This window comes from Seriola lalandi, unplaced genomic scaffold (genome assembly GCF_002814215.2).
Source record: "Seriola lalandi dorsalis isolate HSWRI2012SDOR001 ecotype SW California unplaced genomic scaffold, Sedor1 jcf7180002054767, whole genome shotgun sequence".
NCBI classification, from domain to species: domain Eukaryota; kingdom Metazoa; phylum Chordata; class Actinopteri; order Carangiformes; family Carangidae; genus Seriola; species Seriola lalandi.
The window spans coordinates 1,494,803-1,511,090 of record NW_019525320.1 but is presented as its reverse complement, the minus strand read 5'-3'; the positions used below and the strand labels follow the sequence as shown (position 1 = coordinate 1,511,090).

At 40.2% G+C, this 16,288-nt stretch overlaps 1 protein-coding gene across 1 annotated transcript in view; it reads right to left on the bottom strand.

Annotated features, from left to right (window-relative positions):
• Positions 1-4,468: 4,468 nt before the first annotated feature.
• LOC111669056 (protein Wnt-5a-like) overlaps positions 4,469-16,288 on the bottom strand; it is a 13,052-nt gene continuing 1,232 nt past the window's right edge. Inside the window, exons 2-5 of the mRNA XM_023425276.2 lie at positions 13,072-13,220; positions 10,457-10,704; positions 7,042-7,334; positions 4,469-6,420 (exon numbers count right to left, since the gene is read on the bottom strand). Of these exons, the coding sequence (XP_023281044.1) occupies positions 5,962-6,420; positions 7,042-7,334; positions 10,457-10,704; positions 13,072-13,208 (1,137 nt within the window). The 5' untranslated portion in view covers positions 13,209-13,220 and the 3' untranslated portion in view covers positions 4,469-5,961. The remainder of the gene's footprint in view (positions 6,421-7,041; positions 7,335-10,456; positions 10,705-13,071; positions 13,221-16,288) is intronic.

Sequence of the window (16,288 nt, the reverse complement as noted above, 5' to 3'; positions counted from 1 at the left end):
TATCAAAGCATAAAAGAACATAGTATAATACGGCATCAAGATGCCAAAAAACATCATGGTATGGTCTGGCATAAAAATGTCAAAAAACGTCATAGTATAGTATGGCATAAAAATGTCAAAAAACGTCATAGTATAGTATGGCATAATAGGTCATAAAAACATTATAACATATTAAAGCATAAAAGAAAATAGTATAATACGGCATCAAGATGCCAAAAAACATCATCGTATGGTATGGCATAAAGATGTTAAAAAACGTCATATTATATTAAGGCATAAAAGGTCATAAAAAGGTTATAGTATGGTAAGGGTTAAAACGACAAAATGTAGTAAGTCTTAAAAATGTCAAAAACGTCATTGTATAGTATGGCATAAAACGTCAAAAAAATATCATAGCATATTAAGGCATAAAAGGTGATAAAAATGTCATAGTATAGTAAGGAATAAAACAAAATAGTATGTTTAAAAAACAAGTTATAGAAATGTCATAGTATAGTAAGGCATAATTAGTAATAAAAGCGTCACAGTATAGTAAGGCATAAAAAGGCATATAAATATTATTGTATAGTAAGCCATGAAAGTTATAGTATAGTAAGCCATAAAAAGAAATAAAAACGTCATAGTAGTGTAAGGCATAAAAAAGCATAGAAAATATATATTATAGTAAGGCATGAAAAGTCATAAAAACGTGATCGTATGGTAAGGCATTAAAAGTAATGAAACCGTAATGATATAGTAAGGAATAAAAGGTCATAAAAACAACATAGTATAGTACGGCAATAAAGGTAAATAAAGCATAGTATAGCAAGGCAAAAAAATCATAATAATGACATAGTATAATAAGGCATTAAAAAGTTAGGAAAACGTCATAGAATAGTAAGACAGAATGGTGTAAGGTCTTAATTGTTTTGCATGCATATAACTTTGACTTTAGAATACAAGTGATGGTTGACTGTATATATGTGTAGGACACCTAGATATTTTGGACACATCTCAAGGTCCTAGTTAGATCGATGAATGTTTATATTTGTATTTATATGGTTAGAGCCACACAGATGGAGAATGATCCGAGAAGCTCTGAAGAAGCAGGAGTAACAGCTCCAGATCAACATGAGTTTGTCACACACATCGGAGAGCAAGTGACCAAACAAGCAGTCAAACTTTTGTTACTTAGAGAGAGACCTTGGTGTGCCTTGTACCATATCTGTCATTTTTTCACCAATAAAACCAGCAACATTTACCTATTGACTTGTCGGTCTGATTGTGTTCACGTTATCATCTTTCTGTCATAAAGAATCATATTTTAAGGAAGTCAAAACAAGTTATAGAAATGTCATAGTATAGTAAAGCATAATTAGTAATTAAAGCATCACAGTATAGTAAGGCATAAAAAGGCAAAAAAACGTCATAGTATAGTAAAAGTTATAATATAGTAAGCCATAAAAAGAAATGAAAACATCATAGTGGTGTAAGGCATAAAAAAGCATAAAATACGTCATGGTATAGTAAGGAATAAAAGGTCATGAAGACTCCTTAGTATAGTCAGACAAAAACGTCACAGTGTACCATAAAGTCATAAAAATGGCATATTATAGTAAGGGATGAAAAGTCATGAAAACGTCATAGTATAGTAAGGCATAAAAACATCATAGCATAGTAAGGCAAAAAAAAGTCATAATAACAACACGGAATAATAAGGCATTAAAAGTCATAAAAATGTCATAGTATAGTAGGGTAGAAAAAAGCATAGTATAGTAAGGCAGAAAAGGCACAGTGTAGCAGGGGATATAAAGTCATAAGAATGGCATAGTAGTGTAAGGCATTAAAAGGCATAAAAAGGTCATAGTATAGAAAGGCATAAAAATGTCAAATTAAAGTATGGCATAAAAACATTGTAGTTTAGTAAGACATAGCATAGTGTAAAGTATTAATTTTTTTGCATGCATATAACTTTGACTTAAAATATAAGTGATGGTTGACTGTATATATGTGTAGGATACCTAGATATTTTGGACACATCTCAAGGTCCTAGCTAGATTGATTAATGTTTGTGTTTGCTTATATGGTTAGAGCCCCACAGATGGAGAATGATATGAAAAGCTCTGAAGAAGGAGGAGTAACAGATAAGAAGCCCCACAGACATGAAGTTATTCAGATCAACATGAGTTTGTCACGGAGAGCAAGTGACCAAACAAGTAGTCAAACTTTTCTTTCTTAAAGAGAGATCTTGGTGTGCCTTTTACCAGAAATGTAATTTTTCCAATAAAACCAGCCACATTGAACTATTGACTTGTTGGTCTGATTGTGTTCACGTTATCATCTTTCTGTCATAAAAAAATCATATTTTAAGTAAGGCAAAACAAGTTATAGAAATGTCATAGTATAGTAAGGCATAATTAGTAATTAAAGCGTCACAGTATAGCAAGGAATGAAAAGGCATAAAAATGTCATATTACAATAAGGCATAAAAATTCATAAAAACGACATAGTAGAGTAAGGGATAAAAATGTAATAGCATAGGAAAGCAAAAAATGTCATAAAAACATCATAGTATAGTAAGGCATAAAGAAGCACTAAAATGTCATGGTCTACTGAGGCATGAAAGGGCATAAGAACGTCATAGTATAGTAATGCCCAAAAAGGTCATAGTATAGTAAGGCATAAAAAGTCAAAAAAAGAACATAGTATATATAGTAAGGCATAAAAAGTCAAAAAAAACATCAAAAAAAGAACATAGTATAGTCACGGATAAAAACATCACAGTATATTAATGCACAAAAAAAGCATGAAAACGTCATGATATAGTCAGGCATTAGAGTCGCCAGTCAACCTAATGTACATGTCTTTGGATTGTCGGAGGAAGCCGGAGTACCCCAAGAGAACAGGGGAGAACATGCACACACAGACAGCCCCCAGGCCCGGGGTTTGAACTCATAACCTATACACCATGGGACCATGGTTCTAACCACTGTATCGCCATGCCGCCCCATGAAAACACGGTGAAGTAAGGCATAAAAACATCATAGTGTGGTAAGGCATAAAAAGTCATAGTATGGTAAGGGTGCTAGAATGCTGGCGGTCCTAGTGCTAAAATATATAAAGATCTCGTGGGGCATTTCAAGCTCCCTTGGGGGCCCCCTGGTGGCCCCCTGGTGGCCACCGAGGCCCTAAGCAGCCGCTTAGTTTGCTTATGCCTTGGGCTGGCTTTGGTGTCAGGTTTCGCCCGCCTGCTGTATCAGCCTGCTGTGCACCTGGATTTCTGTTTATGCTACAGCTAGAAGACTCCTGCTGGTATGAAGGCAGTCACTCACTCAGACATCCCCGTCCAGCATGTGCAAGTAGTTTCTGACCTTCATGTACGTAAAAAATACGAAGCTGAAGGGTGATTTCATATCCTTATAAACCTTGCTGTTGACAGAAGGTTCAAATATGTAAAACCTCTCACTGGCCTTGGTCTCCTTTGAGTCAGTTTTTTTTTTTTTTTACATTTCTCTCTTTCAGTTTCTCTCCCTTCTTGCTAACTTTGTATCTCCTGCTTTTGCTTATTGGCCTGCGTGACACCAATCAGAAATGTAAACACTTGTCATGATGTAACACATTTTGTGCAAGTGGGTGCATATGCAAGTACGCAGACACACATATGGGGCCAATTGACAGGGTCACATATGGGATGTGCTCCTAAAGTCAGTATCATTTTACCAGTGTAAATATTAGTCAGTGTCAGGAGCGTTTACACTGTAATGGCAGTCCTTCAGCTCTACTTTCCTTAAAGCACTCCTCTCCCTCGGGCCTCTCCTCTCACAACCCCTCTCCTTATTACTCCCCTCTCATCCAGCCCTCATCCAGCCCTCATGTAATCCCCCGTTTCTCATTACCCAATCTTCTCTCCTGTTCTCTGCATCTCCTCTTGAGCTGCGGCAGTCTCTGACAAGGCCCAGTCGTCTTCCAGACAGCCCCATTCCCCCCACATTGAAAATCCCCCTCTTCCTATTCTCCTGACACAATATGATTAATCATTCCATTAACTGATCCACTGTCATTGGATTGTTGAGGAGCGCTTATAATACAACCTCAACCATCCCCCTGAGAGACACCCAATCTCCAGACCATCTTCCAAAGCTCTCAAGCAAACTCTCCTCGTCTTTGTTCACTCCACGCCTGAAACAGCTGTCATCCAACATGGGTTTGACTGTCTGTTACTAAATCTGCCCATGGGTGAGGAGACTGAATGAAGGAATGTAACCGCTTCATAAAAACCCTGAAGTGCTGTTCGAATAAAACGAAAAAGAAAAGTTGTATCTTATTTTATAGAATCAGTAGTTGAATCTCTGCTGAGGCACACACACTTTTCAAGAAGACAAACGTATTTTGCAATGTATATGTGGAAAGGAAAGAGGTTTATGTGAGGAAAAGAACTTCAACGTCAAAGGCACAGACAAACAAATAGTGTGAGTAACTACTTCTCTGCTGGTTTTACATTTGATATTTATTGAAACAAAGAAGAGCATTGAGCCAATTTGTAAAAAGTAACAAAATATCAACTATAACAACAAATTCATGGAGAAGCTTATAAATATACATAGCTGGATTGGTAGAGTTTTTCTATTGAGAATCATCACAGGGATAGTGAGCAGTTAACTGAGTGGTTTTGGAAAAATTTGTGGCAATGATAAAAATCTGAACATCTGTGATATATATATGTGTGTAACAGTAAAGCTGAACATGAGTGAGGACAAAAGAAGAATGTGTTTTTGAAACAATAAGGTGCTTTTCCCTTTACAAAAAAGAAAAATCAGTGAAGAGCCGCATTAGTGAAAACGAAATTTTAAAAAGTGACTCCAAAACCTTGGGAATGTCCGACTAAATACTCATCTCTGATGGAGATGCTTTTTCTGTTTTAAGCTTAAAGGAGGATCTGGTTAAAGAAAATAAATACAGTTTACTGATTGGTTGGATAGACATACTATATACACAGAGCATGGAATATTTCACCACTGTAACCACAACATTGCCCATATATATTCAAACCATGTTAAGTATTGTAGAATAATGTTAAATGGATAATCTGAATTAATATGGAAAAGAATGTAGGCTATAATATTGATATATTTGCTGATGCACTGTAGTAACAAGTAACAAAAAAAAAAAAACAGCTGAACAGACACGTACAGACAGGTTTAAGCCTCTGTATCAAAGTGCATAATGGTGGAGGGCTTGCTGCAGCACCTGGGGAACACTAAGGCTTCTGGGACAGCTTAATAAATGGCCCAATCCCCAAAACAGCCCTCTTATTGTCGCCACTGTACTCCAAGGACTCGAACGAACCAACAGTGTTCCTGACTCTACATGTGATGAGAGGGGACAAGCAGACTTTTGGTGAGGATGTGAAGGGTGGTTTGGGACTTGGCCCATGAAAACACATCCATACACTCGAGCACACAGGCGTTCTCCTCTCAACACAGTCAGTCTTAAACAACAAATCAGGACCTTTTAGTCAACTACGCCACAAATATCAAACTCTATACTCTTGTTAGGAAATGAGAAGCACAGTCCAATTTTGCAATCAGTGTGAGCCATCTGACGAGAAAAGGGGTGTTTTTTTGAAAAAAAAGAAAAAAAGAAATGGTGCAGGTGGGGTGGGGGAGGATTTCCAGCCATTATCAGGCACTTGAAGGGGTTAAAATTGGCTGGTGATGTCTGGGCCAAAATAAAACATAACAATCTCAAAATAAATATTTCACGATACTCTCAGTTTCTGAAGACATAAGATTTTTTTTTTTTTTGAAAAAAGAGTCAGTCTTTTTGCAATGGCATAACTGTTTAACTCTATAAATATAATTTATATAGTTTCTTTCTTCCATTCTCTCACTGTGTTCAACTCCTTTGCTCCTCTGCTCATGAATACACACAGATGTACGCCCATCGTCTGCAAGCGAACACACACAGGCAACGCTCCTCTTCTCACTTGCAGACGAATTGGTCTACGATTTTGGTGCAGCGCTTGCACTTGACGTAGCAGCACCAGTGGAACTTGCAGTGGCAGCGCTCCACTATCTGGGCCTTGTACTGGTCGTAACCGCGGCCGCAGCACATCAGCTCGCACCCATCCATGCCCTCTGACGTCTTGTTGCAAAGGCGCCCCACTGTGCCCAGGGAGCCCGTGCTCTGGTTCTTCAGGCAGTAGTCTGGACTGGACTCGATGTACACCAGGTCGTGGCTCGTGGGAGCGTTGAACTTGCTGTTCATTTGCACCAGCTTTCCACGCGAGTTGAGCTTCATGGCGGCAGCGCTGTCGTACTTCTCCTTCAGTGCGTCACCCACCTTGCGGAAGTCGGCCAGCTGCAGCCAGCAGGTCTTCAGGCTGCAGGAGCCTGATACCCCGTGGCACTTGCAGGACACGTGGGCAAGGTCAGACACCGTCTGAGAGCGGGAGAGAAGGGGGAGGGAAAAAGGGAAAAGAAATATTCGGATTAAAACAGATGATTCTTATGTGGCAAAGTACAGGAAAAAAAAACAAAAAAAACAAGTGACACATGCTTCATATTTCTAATTTGTCCTGTCTGCATAAATATTTGCACAATATTCGGCTCATGATCTCATAAAGCATTACTTTGCAATACAGGGCCGAATGATCCTGACCATGTCTCCAATGGCGCAGTGAATAAAATGTTGTCCACTCATTTGTCCTACTTGAAAGAAAACAGCCTGGCAAAAGATATCTGGTATTACGTTTCCTTTGAGGTGGTTTCAAGATGTTTGGAAAGGAAAAGAAATCCCAGAGCTGCCTCCAATGACTCCATCTCCCCACAGATCAAAGCCTCAGGAGGGGAGAGCAGACAGAGCTGTTACACAGATGATCAGCGGAGACCTATCTGATTGACCTGGATTGTCTCACTTCCAAACTCTTCTTGCTCTTTCTAATCACTGGTTGGTCTCACTCTCGGGCTTGCAGTATATATCTTTCTGCTTGCTTCATATCTGATGACACATAAACAAACTTTTGTGAGTGTGTGTTTGTGCATGCAAACCCCAGTCTCTTACCCTCCTTCCTGCCTCGTTGTTGTGGAGATTCATCAACAGCCGCGCGTTCTCATACGACGTTTTGGGGTAGCTCTTCTCCCTCTCTCGTGCATCCACAAACTCCTTGGAGAACCTGTAGCCGTAGTTGAGGTTGTCTCCGCAGCCGCCCCACAGCCAGTCTCGTGGCAGATCTTTGGGCCGCGCCGCACGGCTGCACCCACAGCTGGAGAGCTCCCCCTCTCTGCAGGCACGGCTCACCGCATTCACCACCCCTGCTGCGCTGATGGCATACGTGAACGCCGTCTCTCGGCTGCCTGCGGACACACAGAACAGGAACGTCATGTCACACTTGACCCAAGAAGAGACAGAGTAAATGAGAAATATAAAAACAAAAAAAAAAAAATGAAATTTTATCATTTGGCAAATCCATCCACTGCTTCCATTTCTGTATCTTAAGCATGTGTGGTTATTTTATATATTGAGTGTGTCTCACTGTCATTTTGCTTTAAGAAGCTGCACAGTGTTATGAGATGTGATGTCATATGACAGCATTCACCATACACTTAAGATTACAGAGCACTTCAGCCAAGTGCTGGAGGCTCCTCATCACCAACATTTTGAACAGTGGAATCTGGTTTGCTGTTATTGGGCTTCAGCCAGAGAGAAGACAGCGCCCTCCAGTGACAGAGCTGCTTCCTAACAAGCAGCCATCATTTCACCCAAATTAAAAGTGACAACGACTCTTTTACTTTATCTGTCATGACTGAGAGTTTCTGGAGCCACTGCTCATTAACTCCCGCTGTTTTTACCCTCAACATTTCCTCCACAGAGACAAGAGGTCGGGAAATTTAAAAAGAAACCTTAAAGAAAAATAACGCGCGCACAAAAATACACATAAGCAGATTTTTCTGCCACCAAATGCTCTATCCATTACTACCACCACTGAACAAAACCACAGTCTACAAGAGAAAACCAAGATGAGGAGATAAAGAAGAAACAAAAGAAGAAACAGCCAACATTACTACGAGGCTTCGTGTTAACGCTGAAGACATGGGTTGCTACAAAATAAAAATGCACAGCTCGTATACCTGCTGGGCTAAACCTTTAGAGAGCGTGCTATAATGACAATAACAGATGGACAGAGAATGGGAGATGAGGGAGGAGAAAGAAAAGACGACTGAAGAGATAAGTTCAGAAAAAGACATTGAAGGGGAAAAAAAGTAAGCAAAATGGAAAAGGAAACACATGCACGCACTTAATATCACAAAAGGCTGAAAAAGACAATGACGGAAAAGAGAAAAGATGAATAAAGAAACCTATTGGAAAGTCTGAAAGAAGTCCAGGTGGGAAACTCTGGCAGGAGGCGATCAGAGAGAAAATGGGGTGGGGGTTATTTATTAGTCTAGTACAACTTTTAAACCAGCCTGAGGATATTGGCCTAATAGTGGACCTGTAGACAGTCAAACTGTTGTCTCCCACACTGCAGCCTCCCTTCTCCTGTACCCCACCCTGCAGCTAGCCAAACCAGGCAGGGGAGAGGGTCTGAACCCAACCACGCCAGCACCCCCTGGAGCTCAGCTTTAAATCACCAGCAGTGTCCTAAGCCAGCAGACAGACAGTGAGACGGGTGTTCGGATAGACAGACATACAGCACGGGGGAGGACATGTTTACTTGGCCCGGAGTGGTCTGAGATAGAAGCAATGATGGGGAGGGAGAGGGAGGCAGAAGAGGAACTGGGAAATGGCTGCTGATGAGGTTTCTATGAAGACTGATCTGTGGGGAGGGAGTCGGCAGCGCCAGAGACACAGACGGGAAGAATCCCCAAGAATAGTGTAAAAACACAGACCCAATCACATGTGGGTCAACTATGTCATGTAGGGTATATTCACAACAACGGCATGTTAAATGGTTGGTTCGCCTGTACAAAAAAAAAAAACATTAGCGCTTACCGCAAGTGGTAACTATCACTGCGGATAGTTTGCCAAGGCTGTGAGATATCCATCTCTGAGATTTCTGCAACTACCCCAGTATAAAGCAGCTGAATGAAATTTTGATTTTAGTTTTGGTGCTCACAACATTACATTCACCAGCAGCCTCTCCTTTCCAAAAATAATGTCCTGGTTACTTGGGATCATCCACAGATGATGGTGTAATCATTACTTTCTACCAAAAAAAAAAAATTGTCACCATGAAACTGTTTACAGCATGTTTGGTGGATTACCCAGAGCAATGGGAACATTATTTCTGGAAAGACAAGCTGCTGCTGAGTGCATTAACTGTTATTTTTAAAGCTGTGAGCACCGCAATCGAAATTCCATTCACCATTTCTTCCATTAATTGCACTGGGTTGAGAGCAGAAATCTTGGGCATGGATATCTCATAATCTGGACAAATGAAAAAACTAAACTTTCAACGTGCAATATGAGTAAGAATTTTTTTTTCTTTTCTTCAGGAATTTGGGTGAACTGACCCTTTAAAGATTAGCCAAACGAAGAAAATGCACAGCTTTCTGCCTGAGTTACTGAAAATTCATTTGAAAGAATCCCAAAATGTGAGCTCTACGAGTGCTAACTACTAAAACATGGGATCTGTTCCGAACCTGCTGCTATGATCCCAACTCTGACCTTGTATAGATTCATTGTAATTCAGCTGGAGAGTTATGATCAATAAATGGTAAACCACCTTCACATTAGCCCGCGAGGTGAAGGCAAACATCCAAAGAAAACTAAAACAAACCATGTTAAATGATAGCATCCAGTAGTGGGAATCACTTTTAAGAGTGGATTGTAAAGTTCTTGAATTTTCTATAAGAGATCTGAGCACATTGTATGAACATGGACACGCACACGCACACACACACACACGCAAACGCATTCACACAAACACACACACGTACACATACGCACAGTGTAATCTCTGACAAGGTGATATATTGACGCATACACTCACTGCACTCCTATTACTTGTAAATGCAGGCCAGCTATAGTCCAAATTCAGAGTACGCGCCTGTGTGTGTCTGTATGTGTAAGAGTGTGTGTGTGTGTGTGTGTGTGTGTGTATGTTAGGTTGTCTCCCATTCATCAGGGGAAAAGCCGATTCTCTGCCTCCCTCCTGCTCCATGTCGGGAGCTGGTTTAGCAGGCCAAAGCCACATGTGATTTATCCAGCAACCTCACCCACCAACTATTCCCTCCACACAGCTGCTGAGAATCAGCAGCCCCATACATTTCATACACACACTTCCACAAACACACACAAAAGAGGGTCAGTGAGTCACAGAGTGGAAGAATGAAGAAAGGCAAGACAGAATGTACGGATACTAAATAACATTAGTGAAGATGTACTGCGAACATGTGCATGTGTTGGTATTTGTTAATCTCCTTTGTGTTTATGCATATGTTTCTGAGAATATAAGCCATTATCTTTGCTTATTTACCTATTTGCATGACCCGTCCAAAAACAGAAGAGTTGTCCACTGTGCTGCAGTTCCAGCGCCGCTGTCTGAACTGGTACTGGCACTCTCTGATGCCTGTCTTGGCACCTTCACCAATGTACTGCATGTGGTCCTGGTAGAGCTGGCACAGCTTCTTCTGGCCCTGCGACAGCCCCACCAGCTGGCTGCACAGAGGCTGGGCACCGATGATGTAGGCCTCCGGGATCAGTAAAGGATTCATGGCCAGAGACCTGGATGAGAGGGGCGCATAATGCAGTTGTTTTGACTCATGTGTCATTATAACAAATGTGTGCAAAGTTTTCACAATCAACAGCTGATTTCACTTAATTGGTTGAAGCTGTGTTCGTTATTGAAATGAGGTGCAGTTAGTTTCTGGATGGAGTGAGACCCTGCACGCTCTAAGCTTTTTTACTGACACTAGACTGAAAATGTGCCATTCACGGACAAGAGCATAAAGTAAATGGAAACATAAACAAGGGAGTCGGGAAGAAAAAAAAGTGAAATTTGGAAAATTTGAAGTTAAGAAAAAAAGAGTAACATAAAAATTCATGAAGAAATAGAAAAAGCAAACCTTCTTTTCACTTGTGACCCCTTAAAGTCAAGCAAAACCTACTCATGAACCTCTGTCACAGGCTGAATACTGCTGTGATATGCCCCGTCTAAGATTGTTTCACTTGAATCATATTCAGTTGAGACCTTAGGAGGCAAAACTATACCAGTATTTTAAAAAAAAAAGATGTAAGAAAACTCATAAAACATAAACATAGCTTTGCGTGCCTGAACTGTGATTTTTTTTTCTTCTTTCTTAACTTGTTTAAGAGCTCGCAAACCCTTCAGATTTATCTTGTGACCCCACAGTGTTCACCCGGGTCCCAACTTTAGGTTGGAAACCACTGTCTTGGAGGGTAATATTTAGCTGACTAAGCACTCACTGTACCTACTAGAAAGCAACAATACTTTTTGACTTTTTTGCTGAATGGTTTGGTCATAATTCATGTTTCCTCAAACCAAGTCAAGGCACTGAGCAGACAGCTCTTAGCTATGAATGCCGGCGACCTTTTTGTGGTAAAATCGAATCATTTCATCTACCGCCACATTCGGTTCTGTTTGAGAGGAAGAAAGAGAAATAAAAATGAATTAAAGGGAAAAGAGAGAGGGACAAACACAGTTGAAACAGAGAGAGAGAGAGAAACACTAGTATGAGCATCTGGTTCCAGGCCACAGGACAATTAGAGCAGCCCATCCCAGAGCCCCAAGAGAGAGACAATTAGCCCCCAGTGTAACCTGATCGACTGGGGAAACTCAGCAGCGAGGGCACGCAGACTGAAAACACACACAACATATACACAGACATACAGACATAAGCACACGGAAGACAAGAAAAAAAAAAAAAAAAAATTCAACATACACACTGTTAATGCGCTCGGTCTCACACACACCCTCTGCTCTGACACTCTAAATCATTCACACCTGTGTGTCCTCTCAAAGAGGAAACCAAAAGACACACAGTTTGCGCTCCAAACTGGGCTTTCCAAAAGCTCTGTGGTAATGTGCGAGTCCTCAGCTGGGTCCGTAATCCAACTCATTATATGAACTTTAATGTAGCCGCCCACTGGGCTCAGCCCATTAAAAATATGTTTATCCGTATAAATCCTCTTCAAATTAATTGTTTAAATTGTTATTTTCATATAATTGCTCTATCACCACATGATGTCACCGCTCGCTTTGATCTGCTCATTTGAAGTAAATAAAAATCTTACACAGGAAGTATGGGTTTACTGTAAATGCTTCATGTTCTTCTACAAGCACTCAAGTGGGGATACACAATTATGCACAAGTGTACAACTAGATAAAAACGCAGAAACAACCACAGGATGTGAGGAGTTTCTATGGTGACTGGTAAACAGCATTTTCCCATATCAGAAGTACTGTGTGTGTTTAAGTGCAGCATGCTCAAATATATACTGTTCTCCTTAAGGCAGCAAGACGCGTGTGTGTGTGTGTGTGTGTGTGTGTGTGTGTGTGTGTGTGTGTGTGTGTACACACACACTCGCACATACAAACACATATGTGCAGTCCCACACGGTGTTCGTGTTTGCACATATTTGGATGCCAACTCATAAACCACAGCATTCTATGTTTTCTATAATATTCATAATTTTGGTTTGGCAATATGTGAAGAAAGAAAATAAGGGAGAAAAAAGGTCTTCCTGAAAAGCTAATGTGCCACAGTCAGCATGTTGTATTACTTCATATGTGGTGCAACTGAAGCTGAGGAGGATTACTTATCAAACACGCACACACACAACCCTGAAATTGACTCTGAAACTGAGTAAAAGATAAACACTAATAACATTTTTTTTCCAAAATCAATATCAATCTAAATTTTTGGCCTTTCTCTGAGCTTTTTGTCCACTGCTGCTCCATTTACAAATGTGACTCATGTATGAGTGAAAAAGAGAAGAAAATGCATTTTGAACGCTGACAATCTCCACTCGCCACATGACAAAAACACACTGTGCACAAAACAAGACACACACACACACACACACACACACAGAAAATACTGTACATATGGAGAGAAAATTAATGCATACCACCACGAGTTGGCCTCCACCACCACCTGCATGAGGAGTGTGAGGAGTGTGAGGGCAAAGACACAGTGTCTGGAGTCCAACAAGCTGCCAAAGGGCCAGCAAACCGGCCGACACACACAGCCCAGCCCCAGGTTCATACTGCCGCTGATCTGTGGGAGGACAGACAGAAAACAGGATGCACGTCAGTCAGACTGTGTGGATGTTTGTCTCTCTCACACAGTTTATTGAGTAGAACACAGAAAAAGACAAAGACAGATATACGTTATGTTAAAATGTATCATGGGAATACAGAAAAAATTCTTTCAGCTACATGCCTATATATATATATATATATATATATATATATATATATATATATATATATATATATATAAACCCCCCCCCCTTTTACAGGCAAAGAGTGTTGCGCATGTATGTGTGTGTGTGTGTATGTGTGATGAGTGCCCTGAGGCTATCAGTGCTTGCAGAGCAGTCATTTGGCAGCAGGTCTGAGTGTGAATCACATAGGACTGATAGACGTACAGCCGAAGAAGGCACAATGACCATGAAACCCCAACTACACATATTCCTGACTGACTGTTCACTTTACTCAGAGAGAGAGAGAGGGAGACAGAGAGAGAGAGGGAGGGAGGGAGAGAGAGACAGAGAGAGAGACAAAGACAAGACATAGAGGCTTATAATCAGACAGTGTGTGTGTGTATACCTTATTTTAAATACATTTGAGGCTTCACATTTACTGTTGAAATAAGTAAAACTAAATCTTAATTTTAACCAACAGTTATGATTTCATTTTTAATGCAAATATGGTTCACTTAAAACAACAAAAACAATGAGACTTCAAACACGAGGACTTTAACCCCCCCCAATCATTTTGTTTGTTTTCCATATTGTTCCTTTTTTCAACCAATAGCAGACCCGATTGTATTGACTCCTGTTGACAAGATTTTATTTTGTTAATTTATATCTGTAAATAAGAAACATGTATGTCAAATAAAATTGTCATACAAATTTGTAAAATTTGTTTTCATTATATCTAATTTAAAATATTCTAATGCGAGTTAGCAGGAATACATGACGCGGAAATAGAAAAGAAGACGTGTTTGATTTTTTTGATTTTTAATTTTTAGTTTTCTTTACGGGAACTATGGAGTGTCTGGCTATTAAATATGCAATCTGACAAATAATTGTCATGCCGGTGCATAATTATATTGTAATTAATTTTAATTTATTAATTGAACGTGGATCGGTCTGTAAGGAGCCACGTCAGCGGAGGATGGTGTATGGCCTGGTTTTACTGTGCAGCCAAACGCAAACTACACAAGGAATTTAAAGGGAAAAAAAAGTCAATTCTGTGCAGACAACTGTGTGGCTCTGGTGATATAGTTTGGCTGCAGTGCAGGCAGAAAATGAGTTAAAATAATTACCCCTAAATTTGCGAGTTCAACCGATGTGCCAGCCTTCCAGTTGGGCCGTGTGTGAATTTTGGGTCTGAGAGCAGCTCTAATTTGTCATGCTGCGTTATTTTCCAGGGTTGAGTCGTGGAGACCTGGGCCTGCCTAATACTCATTAAAGACAAGGCCAAGTTCACCATCACTCACCCAGCGCCACCGCGCGCGCGGACACACACACGCATGCGCGCGCGCGTACACGTACACACACACACACACACACACACAAACGAGCATGTGCTTTCAGTTTGTGTGCTGCCTCAGTAACAGTTGGTGATGTTATGTTCATTGCAGTTCATCCACATAACTTGAGGCAATAATCCGCAGAGGGTGGTGGTTTTACACTGATTTTAAAGCAGTTCATTTGAGTTGTTCCGCCCACCAGGAAGCATATTTTAATTTATGGATGATTCAAATCTACAATTAAATATTATCTTTGCGCCATATTGGACACTATTTCAACAGCGGTGGTGCCCAGCAACACAGATTTGATTCTGTTCATTCATATTTAAACTGACTGTCAGCATGCCACAGGTGCGTGCAGTTACCAAACACGTCCCAACTGAGTCTCAGCCAATCAGAGAGGAGAACAGTTCGATTCGTCTGAAGACAAAGGAGAGAGGAGTCTGTTATTTATGAATTCGTACTTTTTAAATAGGGTTTTATTCGTTTCAGTGGCTGCAGCTATTCAACAATGCGTAGAACTTCGTCAGTATCATTTTCGTAAACTTAAAAACACACTCCTGTTTTATCGGCATCGCCAGTGAAAGCTGCGTAAATCCTGCGCTCCGTGACCCCTGGAAACGATTTGACCCGAGTGAAGTATTCATATGACTGAACCGGATGACTGATGACTACCCTGCAGATTTCTGTCGGTGAAAGTGGCATCAAATTGAACAATTTACAGGAAGGGAACAATTAGAAAAACCGTCGTCAAAATGATTAAATTTCGGGCAGCGGATCATTTAGGAGGTTATTCTAAAGAACTAAATCACTCAAGTTTAAAACTGTAAGAGTTAGTGAAAATAAGATGCCTACCGGTTCTTGAAAATGAGCAAAGTGTCTGGAATTATTTCACCTTTTAGTCAGATTTGGACCTATATGTTTTCTTTTTATTTATTTTTTTCTTGGACCTTGGGCCAAAATATCCAACATATTATTACAATAAAATAGAACAATAATTTTAGCAACAAATTATAGAAATGTGAAGGGGAAAGCATTAGGGTGCGTTGAATGTCAAATTCTGGAAACTTTTAATGAACACCTGGGCTTATTTAAGATATAATATTTGCAGTATGCATCTCTAATCCTTTTGATAATGTATATTCTAACAATGAATTTGAGTTTTTTTGAGGGTATGGATGTGTGGGTCTTGGGCAAAAAAACAAAATATACCAACATTTAATCCGTAGAGCAATTCAAGAAAAAAATTTGAGCTTTCGTAAACTGCATAGCACCATAATTTACTGACAAATGGAGGACATTTAATCCGCATTTAATAAAGCAAACTGATGAGTGTCTTTGCCTGTCTGTCCTGATGTTTAAAAAAAACCAGGAGAGGGAGCCAGGTACAAGGGTTTGAAGAGAAGCAGCACAAAGGACACTGCCTGACTTTAAATAGGTTCCGTTAACAATAGCAAAGAGAAAGCTGACTCATTTTTACATTTTACCTAATATCAAATGACGTATGATTTTGTCTGTGTTGAACTCATTCTTTGCCTTGCAGGACACTGACATATGGGTCACAGTGAATGCAATGGGAGGGGGGT